Below are 10,306 nucleotides of genomic sequence, written 5' to 3'. Positions count from 1 at the left end.
AGAAAAAATTGGGTGGATTTTGAACGCGGGTAGATTTTGATCGGGTGGATTTTAAACGCGGGTGAATTTTGATAGTATACCCATTTACCATATAGATTTGAAACTAAATCTCTTCTCGAGTTAGTAGTATATTTCATTGAAAACTTAAGCGATGAAAAATACAGTGAGTTTCATGGTAATAAACCTAATATAGAAAATAACATGCAAAAATATAAGCTAATTAACGTTACTTTTTATTTAAAACATACAAAACAAAACCAGATTTAACGTTGTAAATGTAGTTTTGATTATTATTATGTAAAGTAAGAACTTCGTATAAGCAAAAGCTTTTGTAAGTTTTAATTTATTTAGAAACTGCAAACTAAAACATAGTTAATGGTATTGCAAATACACTTTCAATGCTTAATAAGAGGGTAATCTATAAATTTAAAAATCAAAACTACTACAAACTACTGGAAATTTTTTTTTGTTTTTTTAACGATAAATTTTTAGTTTGTTTTTTACTGACATTTTCAAAAGACCGCTAAAAGTTTTATTACTTTTTATTTATTAGTTTACTTAAAAAACAGTTGATAGTTATTTATTTCATAAAAAATAAAAAAGTAGAACACACTTGTTTTTGTGATAAAAAAATTTAAAGTACAGTTACATATATGTTCATAACTAAATCATTCTTTGCTAGTCGATTTAGCTATTTCATGAAACTTTTGATCATAGTCGAGTATCTCACTTTCATAATTTGATGATAAAGTGCTTGTTATATCATTTTTAAAAGATAAATTTCTAGCAGTATTTGTATTATCAGAAGATATTGAGTTTGTTCTTAGCAAAAGATTTAAATTACTTCCTTCTTTATTTGGAGTTGTGTATGCATTTTGTAAATCATCAAATGAGTTACTTTGCACTGAATTTTCCTGCTTTAAGTTTGTTTTAGAATTCAAGTAAATAAATTATTTGTTAATTTGTTTTTAAGTAGTATTTAAGGTTAATTTATTAATAAAAAGCTAATTAAATTGACTTTAACATGTTTTTAGACTATTGTTTAAGAATGTGAAAGTTATATAGGTTTTATTTATTAAAATAACAACTGTAAGTATATTAAAATTCTCTTTTAAATTAAATAGTTTTCAATTTTTATTTATTTATAAACATTTGTTACTAACTTTAGTATATAAGGCATTTGTTGGTCTGACTACATATCTCAACGATGATTTGTTTGAGTTTGATCTGACTGAAGAAATGTCTTTTACCGTCAGTTTATTGGTATTTTCTACAAGTGCTGAAGGTAATGATAATTTATATTCATTTTTTTGAAAAGCTTCATCAAATTTTACTTCAAACTTCCTGTACGAAAAAAAAAATATTATCATACATAACGTAGTAAGTCCTAAAAACTAAGCATTTCACGCCAAGACATAAAAAAGCCCGACTGAAAATCAAAATCTATTTTATTATATCAACTTTTTTGTCGACTAAGCGTTTCTCCATTTGTTTTTAAAGATCTAATTTTAAAACATATTTTAACATATATTAATATAAGAAGTTTTTTAAGTTCTATAAGTGTTAAATCAATGTAAGCTTTTTAGGATATTGTTAAAATGTTTACTCTTACTTTAAAAATAAATAAAACAGTTTAATAAACTTTGACGGTCTTCAATAGAATGTATAAAATAAACAACTTGATTATCTTAAAGTAAAACAACTATAATAAACGAATGACAACTTTTAAAAACTTTCTTGGATACCGATGATGGAAAAAATTTAAATTAAATGACAGTTGGTAAAACTTTCAAACTAAATTAGTAAAGTACAACTTCAATTTTTTTAATTATTTTCAAAATAACTAATTGATTGCAATAAAATTTACGACTAGAAATAAAAAACATCCAGACTATTCAAAAGTATTAAAAAGAAACTTTTTATCAAGCTGATATGAAAATACACAAGAAGTGACAATAATAATGATGATAGCCAGAATAATCACGACAATGAAGATTATAAACATCCACAATTGAACAAATAATTCACATCTTTCCCCGATGTACCAAGTATCGAAAGTATTTTGACATCTATGCAAAAAATTAATAAGGATTATTTTATGTATACTTAAGTACTGAAAATTGATAACTAAGTTTACAGTTATCAAATTTTAATCACAAACTAACAAATCTAGCTAAAAACTAAATAAATTTACAAAAATAAATTATTACAATTTTGTTTAGATAAAGCTATCATAAGAAGTAATAAAATACATTCTTTTAAAAAACAATTATTGCTTCAATTAAACAATGAAGTTTTATTTTGTAGTTTTTTTTATTTTAGTTTTGAACAATGATCATGCAGAATTAAGTAGCTGATTACGTATTAAGTAGCTAAAAATTAATTGTAATGATCTACTACAAGAGAATTTCAGTTGCAATGTTGTTTAAAACTGTTTTTAGCATCTATATCTTTTAAAACTTGGTAACATTTATGTTTTAAATTACACTACTATTAATTATTTGTAGAAATACACAATACTTTTATCTAAAAAACTGGATCAGAAAACATTTTACTGTTAAATTTCGTCTATATTTTAAAAAATTCTAAACTTTTTTCATTTGTTATCAATTGTTATTAACATACTATGTTTAACATATTAATAAAAATTATATTCTACATTTATACGGTACCGAAAGTGATATTTGTTTTAATAAACTGGTATCCAATTAGTTTTAGTACATTTTTAAGTATCGATGAAAAATTATTGATATTAACTTTGTTATATTCTTGTTTTAACAAGTTTGTGTCTCTTTGTTTACGCTTTCAAAAACTCTTTAAAAAAACAAGGCATAACGTACCACGAAAATAGTATATAAAAAAAAATTTTAAACCTTTAGACAAACCTTTAAATTGATAAAAGCAAAAACAGTGTTAAGTCAAGTAAAATATAAAATAAAACTATATTACTTGTACCAAAGTCATTTTAAAAATATACTTGAAATTATATTTTCAAAATTACATAATTATGTTGGTTCTACAAGTCGCAAAATATGGTGAATATATGATTGAACTAACACTTATGTTACTACCATAAAATAGTTTATTATACTTATTCAAATAACAGCATACGAGCAAGTAGGGGGTAAGTTTCCATCAGTGTGGTGGCACCACCCTCCATTAATACAAAAACTTTGTTTGCAACTTGAGCTACAAGACGTAGTTACTCCGTTTGTTGATTCTGTACACGTTACAAAATTTCCATCACATCCTACTCGAGCACATAAGCTATCTCCTAAAATTTAAATATTTGTGTAGAGTATCTAATGTTTTGATTTAAACTTCTCTATAAATTTCGTTATTTAACAATTAAAATAAGTTTACAGTTTTATATATTTTTGGTACTTTATATCTTAAGAGTTTTTAAATAAAAGAGTCCAAAAAACTTAAAATATTCTGCTTATTAATCTTATGCAGCTAGTATTTGAACTAATGCAACCTTTTAACTACAACTTAGATGAGTATAATGGTGTATAAATTGGGTCCGTACAATTTTTGCGCAGACAGTCATTTTTTACGGAGAGTCTCTTTTGCAGCAGTGTTTTATGTTCACAAGCCATCATTTATGTACAGTGTACAAGTAAATTTAAGTTAAATGTCACTTGTGTTAGGATAATCCTAAGCTTGTAACACTTAAGTAAAAGTAGCTTAAAAAAACCTTAATTACGACTGTTCTAAAGCAAATAACTTTATTTATTTTAAATCTATTTTTTTGTCATTTTTGGTTGATAAACTCACAAAAATTTTGACTATTTAACATTGCTTGATAAAAGATGTATAAGCTTGTTAAAATTCTTATTAAAGCTAAAGATTAAAGTCTTTTTAAAAATATTTTGCTTGAATAGTGTTTTTTAATACTACCGTGAATTTTAGTAAATACGCGTAAGACTATTACTGTCTGTTAAATATTTTCAGATAAAGTTTTTTAGTTTCATGTAATTTATAGTATTCTATGTTATATATGGAAAAAAGTTACAATTTTTACATTTGGTTTCATCCAGTAAACAAAAATATGATTTTCAATTTTAAGATAATACTAATTTTAATTAATTTGTCAGCATTATAAGAAAAGTCAAAAGGACTTATTAAAGTTACAAAATCAAAAATAACAACAAAAAAAGTAAGAGAAAAATTGTCGATTTGTAAAAATATAAAGTTTACTAATTAACCTAAAAGTATAACTGTTTACTAAACTAACTATGTATAGTACAGATTTTTTTAATCCAAAAAATGAGTTGAGAAAGACTTGTACTTTTAGCGAAAACTCTATATACTTACTTTGTTTTGTAATATCAAAGTTTACATAAATATTTTTATAAATATATGTTTTAATTTTTGTTTTTCCTTTATTTTTTTGGGTAGTTCAAATTATTTTTTTAGTATTATAAAATATTTAGGAATGAATTAAATAAAAAAATTGTACTTAATGTTTTATAGTTTGAAAAAGACAGTTTTGTGATTTTTTGTTTCATTATTTATTGGATATAAATATGATAAAAATCAAAAAACAAAAGTTGGTAAACTATCATTACTTTTTAGTCATTTTACAAGTAATTGTTCATAAAGACTTCTGTTAACTGTTTCTCTATTTTTTTACTGTTTTTATTGCGCAACTGATTCTTAACACAAAAATGGTTATATTTATTATTTTTATATAATAAAACTTTATAGTCTTAAACAGACACAAATCAAACTAGTTCTTTTCCGACTAAATTCAATTTGTTTTAATTTGACTAGCTATCAGATTAGTAGTGCTGAGTATTACTATAATTAACTGTAAGGAAACTGGAACACTTTGAATTCTTTACAAAAAAACTATAACACAATGAATTTAAACAGTTTATAATTCATAAAAAATAAAATAAGCTTTAGCCTAATTGAATAAATGTTTTTTTTTGAAATAAAGTACAAGTTTATTTCAAATTATATTTTTCAAAAGTTTGTTACGTAATTTTCACACAGACTTTTAAAGCATTACTATTTAATGTTCATTTTTATCGCACTAAAACTGATGTTTAAGAAAAAAAACAAATAGAAATATATTAAGAAACTGTGTTTAACAACAAAAAAAAAACATTAAGTAAGCATTTAAATAAGTTATTTAAACAAAATCTGCTATGTATAGTAGATTGTAAAAAGTATGCAAAGTTTTAATTATCAAAATACAAATAAATTTATTGATAATAAAAGTTAAAAGACCGTTTTATAATTAATTTTTGTTTAAAACAAAAAAGTAAATGATTAACAGCTTGATAAATAGAGTACTTTATAAATAGTATTTCTAAGTTTACATACTACTTTTAAAATAAAACAGCAGTTAGCTAAACTACTCAGGATAATTTATTTGCTAAAGACTAGATATCCACCGGTGTTTTAACTATTTACCAAAATATATAGTTTTTTTTATTATTATATTGTTTTTGATATATTTTTTCTCTTAACTTTTAATAACCTATCTAGCAGCATTGATTAGTTCGAAGACATTTAATTATACTTTTTTTTGATACAAATAGCTTAATCTTGATTGTTTTTTTATCAGTACTTTATCAAAGCCTGCATCAGTCAACACATCTTACAAACTGTCAACTCCTTTCTAAAGCATTTTTAAAAGTGACGTTCAGAAATAGTGCTTGTAATTTTTAACGCAAATTTCTTTATAGTTTAGTACCAAAATTGCAAGCTTTTATGAAAAAATTATTGGTTCTACTTTTTTTCTTTATCTTATATAAGAGCTATACTTTGTATACTTTTTTTCATTTTATAAGTAATACTAAGCTCGAATTTGAAAATAACATATCCTCGGATAAATAGTCAAACTTGATGATATTTAGTCGATCGTTTTTGGTTTTGCTTCATTTATAAATTTTCTTTTTTGTTTTAGACAGCTGTAACTGTTTAGTTTTAGCTTGTAAGAACTTTAAAACTTGTCAGTGTTTACATTCCAAAGGTAGCCTTGTCATATGCTCCAAGCTAGGAGTTTTTTTCCAAAATGATAAAATTTTTGATGTTTTTTTTAGTCTTTTTTTATCCTCTTTCTTTTTTTGTGACTAGCGAAAGGAAGTTAAGTCATAACTTATAGTTGTAATATAAAAAACTTATTTAACTCCGTATGTGTTGTCGATATTCTTTAAACAGAAACTCAATATTTATGGTGTCCTAAGTTGTATTTATTATTGTTGTTTTTTATTTTCTATATATTAACAAAGGTTCCATCATCAGACCGCAAGCTTTCGGTAGACTGAAACCGGAGATTTAGAAAAAAACTTTAAACTTGGCTGACTGTTAAGCCTAATAACAACGAATCTTGGGTCTTAATCTATCGAAGGCTAGTGGTCTGATGATACAAATGTCCTTGCTTAGGCTCTTTAGACTTTTGTCGATGTTTTTGTTGATAATTGTCCATATGTTATACCTTAACAAATAAAATGTGCTATGAAATCATCTATACTTGTAACCTTATGAAATACTCTTAAAAATAATTCATTTATGTCATTTCGAGTGCTTAAATTTTGAGAAATGGTCCACTTTTTGGCTTTTTCAAATAAAATCAGAAAATCAAGATGGACCTCAACTAAAGATTCATACTGGAAGCTTAAGTTTAAGATGATATAGTTAATGTTATAGTTAACACATGTAACTTTTTGTAGGGCTGGAAAATTACTAATTTAAGTAAGCGCCTAATATACAATTACATAGTGTGTTAGTGATTTTTTTTATAAATTATATACCTGTAAATGTAAAGTTATCTCTCGAGACAGTTCTCTCTGATTGGCTAAAAAAGTTTTGTTTTTCTAGACCATTTTTTACTGCAGAAGCTGTTCCTACTTCATTAAGAAAGTTTACATTTCCATCAGCTGAACTTAATAAGTTTGCATAGTTGTATGTCACCATGTAAGTTAGCTAAAGTGAAATAACTTTCTTAAACATCATTTATACTTTTTGGCATCAAAACTTTATAAAAAACAGTTTTACTTAAGATTTTAAAATAGTACAGAAATAAACAAACTAAAGTTTTATCATCTGTAGTTGGCTCAATTTCTAAATTTAAAACTGTTAAAAATCCTTGAAGTTTGCTTGAATCCTGGTAAAATTCAGTTATCTGTTATTAAAAAATAATTTAATTTGTTAAGCTTAAAATTTAGTAAGACTCTATTAAGTAATATTTTGTTTGTTATTTTTGTAAAAGGTTTTTAAACATCCTTAACCAAGCTTTTTTTTTCTACTTAAATAAAAGTTTAATTGAAATTAATTAATTCCCAAAGTAGCAAATAAAATTTACTTTCCTTTTTAGATAGTTAAAGTATATTCATGTTTAAATTTAAAAGAATAAGTGCTTTGTATAAATAGATAGTTATTTTTTAAACATAGTGCCAAAGCTTTGTTGATATTATATATAACTGTATAATCACATTCTTTTTTTGGTTTTACTATTGTCACAGTGCTTCTATGTTTTTTTTTTTACAGAGTTGTATGTTACGTGCTGTTTTTGACTTAACGATGTTTAAAGTTTCATTCTAATTTCTTGTTTACTTTGACTTATGTATATCCTATAATCCACTTAATAAACTGACTGAGGATCTTTTCTGTTTAACAGAAATTTAGTTTCTGTTATTGTTTTGATGTAACTAACAGTTAAATGTATTTTTTAGTATAGACCGCAAGTAACCAACAATAACACTTATCTTAATTACCCTTAAACACTAGTTTTGGGGCCTGGCTTAAACTTTATTAGCAACGTATTACATGCGAACCTTTAAAAAAAAAACATTCGTAAAAAGTAGTGTCTGACTTACAGATCCCATTATTTCTTCATTTAATCCAATCAAAGAATCGTTTGACAAATGTAAAATCAGGACTTTTGTTGTGAACGACTTTGTTGTTGTACTGTCTAAGGAATAAAATTAAATAAAGAAAATAAAATACTTTAATTAATTTTACAATCAGTAAGTTTCTAAATAAAAAAAGTCATCGCCATGGTTATATCTACTTTAAAACTACATATTTGACTTAATATGTTTAGAATAAAACTTTTTTTTAGATAGTTTAGAGTTTAAAGTTTTTAAGTATACTATCATAAAGTTTTTTTAAAGAACTGTTGTAGTACATTTTAAATTAATTAGGCACTTCTCTCACACCTAATTTAAAAGTTTTTAACTATACAAAAAACGAAAAGTACTAAAATTAAATAGAACTAAAATGCTTTTATTTTTCTAGTATAAACTAAAGATAATAAACCTATTACTATAAAGTATAAATTGTCGATTATATACATAATAAAATGTATTTTTTAATAAAAGGTTTATTTTAATTTGTCAACGGAATATTTTTTATGTACTTTTGCTTAAAATGTCTACATAAACTAACAGGGTGACTTGCTAACAAAAATCTATTGCAACTAAGATACTTAATTTAGCTTTAAATGATACTAAAAAACCTTAAAATCAGTTAATAATATAAAGTGTTCATAATTTTTAATTTTTAATCATAACTTACAGAGTCTTATTAGAGCTTATATTGTAATAAAATACGAAAATTTTGTGCAATTGTTTAAAAAGTGCTTTTTTATTTTAACTTAAAAATTTTAACTTTAGTATAAACATGAGAAAAAACGGCAATTTCTTTGTTTTATGATAAAAATTAATATTCTTTCAACAGAAAAAAATGTCTTACATAAAATAAAATGTAACTAGGTATGGTTTAAAAACACGGTTAACTTATTTTATTTGCATCAAATATTATAATAAAACCTAAAACTTTAACTAATGAATAGTATGGAATATACACAAAAGCAGCTTTTTGTAAAAAAATATCAAAATACTTATAAATATATAATTGATCTACATTCTACAGTTATACCTTATTTACTTAGTTTGAAACCTATCAATACTTTTATATTATTATTTATTTATAAGTTAAAATTAAAACACATTTTTATTCGCAGTTTATAACTTTATTGTTATTCTATATATTTTTTCCTATTTCTTATATTTTTTAGCATCATTCGCACTTCAAATAAGTAAGTAAATTAAGTAAGTAAGTAGAATAAGTTTTCGTATCATTTATATTTCGTATAAAAATACTAACCAAAATTAACTGTTGAATCTTCAATTTCTACAAATGGAAAATCTCCATTTCTTTGACCTATTTTTTTTTAAATCATTGGTGAAGGTTTTTTTTTTTTGAGTTTTTTGCATAACTATTTTATTAACGTAAATATTAATTTAAATTTGTATACCATCGTTGTTTTACTTAACAAACGATCAGCAAACTTCTTAAATCAGCATTTCATAAAAAATATATCTGTTGTGCAATTGCTTTTTTTTTCAATAAAAATAAGAGTTTTACAAGCACTATTTTACTAATAATCATGTAACAAACTGATAAATGAAAATCTTCGACTGAGATCATTGAATTTTTTTCTATTATCATAAATTCTGTAACCTTCTATACAAGTGTTTTTTATACTAGTTTATAAATTAATATATTCAGTTTTTTATTTTTTAACTCACTAAACTTACTGAGGACTATATGTAGTTTATAGCTGTTTAAAACAACTAATTATTTTTACTCACTAACTTGAAAAAAAATTACTTGCTTAGTTTCTTAATTAAGCCTAACAAACCTTTTAAACATTTTTTAAACTTTTTTTAGAAGTTAATCTAAGAAGTCTAGCATATTTAAAACTATGCGTTATTGACGACATTTACATACATTCCTTATATGATGTGGTTTACACCAAAACTTCGAAGATCTTAATTTGTACCTTAATTTAATTTTTTTACGTAAAATAAAAATGTCGATAACAATAAAAAAGTTAACGTTCTTTCAATTAGAAAGTAGTTATAGTAATAATTAAGTACTTTTTATTTAGATAAATATAAAACTAAAGACTTTATTCGTTTAATTTAAGTTTAAAAGTATTTTAAGTACTTTTAAAATTGTTCTGCTGTTTGTAAAGCAATTTTCATTAAAAAAATATATTTAAAATCTATTTATCGTGTACAACTTATTAAATTGACTGTTCCGTCAATTTATTACAACAAACTCCAATAGTTATTGTCTTTGTTATTAACTATAAGACTAAAAACAAAATAAGAGTAACATAATTATTTCAAAAGCTATAACATGCTAACCTTTGACAAACAATGTCAGACACAATAAAGCCGTGTAACTTAGAAAGATCAACATTTTTCACTTATAGTTTAAAAAGACACTAGGAAACTTTTTAACAAAATGTATATGGCTAATTTTACAATAGTTGTAAGCT

At 23.7% G+C, this 10,306-nt stretch overlaps 1 protein-coding gene across 3 annotated transcripts; it reads right to left on the bottom strand.

The window, feature by feature from the left end:
- Positions 1-211: 211 nt before the first annotated feature.
- On the bottom strand, positions 212-10,306 carry LOC145849667 (uncharacterized). 3 transcript variants are annotated; one of them, XM_082954678.1, is made up of 9 exons: positions 10,173-10,306; positions 9,124-9,180; positions 7,833-7,927; positions 7,046-7,138; positions 6,768-6,939; positions 3,112-3,274; positions 1,917-2,069; positions 1,164-1,344; positions 212-917 (listed from the first exon to the last, which is right to left on the bottom strand). In XM_082954678.1, exons 1-9 carry the CDS (start codon positions 10,225-10,227, stop codon positions 669-671), a joined length of 1,218 nt encoding a protein of 405 aa, XP_082810804.1. In that variant the 5' UTR covers positions 10,228-10,306; the 3' UTR covers positions 212-668. The 3 variants fall into 3 exon arrangements, with proteins under 3 accessions (XP_082810804.1, XP_082810812.1, XP_082810821.1); XM_082954686.1 differs by having other exon boundaries at positions 212-914; XM_082954695.1 differs by having other exon boundaries at positions 7,833-7,923; positions 10,173-10,232.

This window comes from Thalia democratica, chromosome 1, assembly GCF_965202585.1.
Source record: "Thalia democratica chromosome 1, ktThaDemo2.hap1.1, whole genome shotgun sequence".
In the NCBI taxonomy this organism is placed as follows: domain Eukaryota; kingdom Metazoa; phylum Chordata; class Thaliacea; order Salpida; family Salpidae; genus Thalia; species Thalia democratica.
Note: the sequence above shows the minus strand (reverse complement) of the source record. Positions and strands in the feature narration are given on the sequence as shown.

Excerpts from the sequence above, each read along its gene's own strand:
- LOC145849667 (XM_082954678.1), bottom strand. The coding sequence starts at position 10,227 with ATGTTGATCTTTCTAAGTTACACGGCTTTATTGTGTCTGACATTGTTT. Across the intron at positions 6,940-7,045 it reads CTACAGATGATAAAACTTTA|CTAACTTACATGGTGACATA; the intron begins GTTTGTTTATTT and ends ATTTCACTTTAG. Across the intron at positions 1,345-1,916 it reads TCATATCAGCTTGATAAAAA|GAAGTTTGAAGTAAAATTTG; the intron begins GTTTCTTTTTAA and ends TTTTTCGTACAG.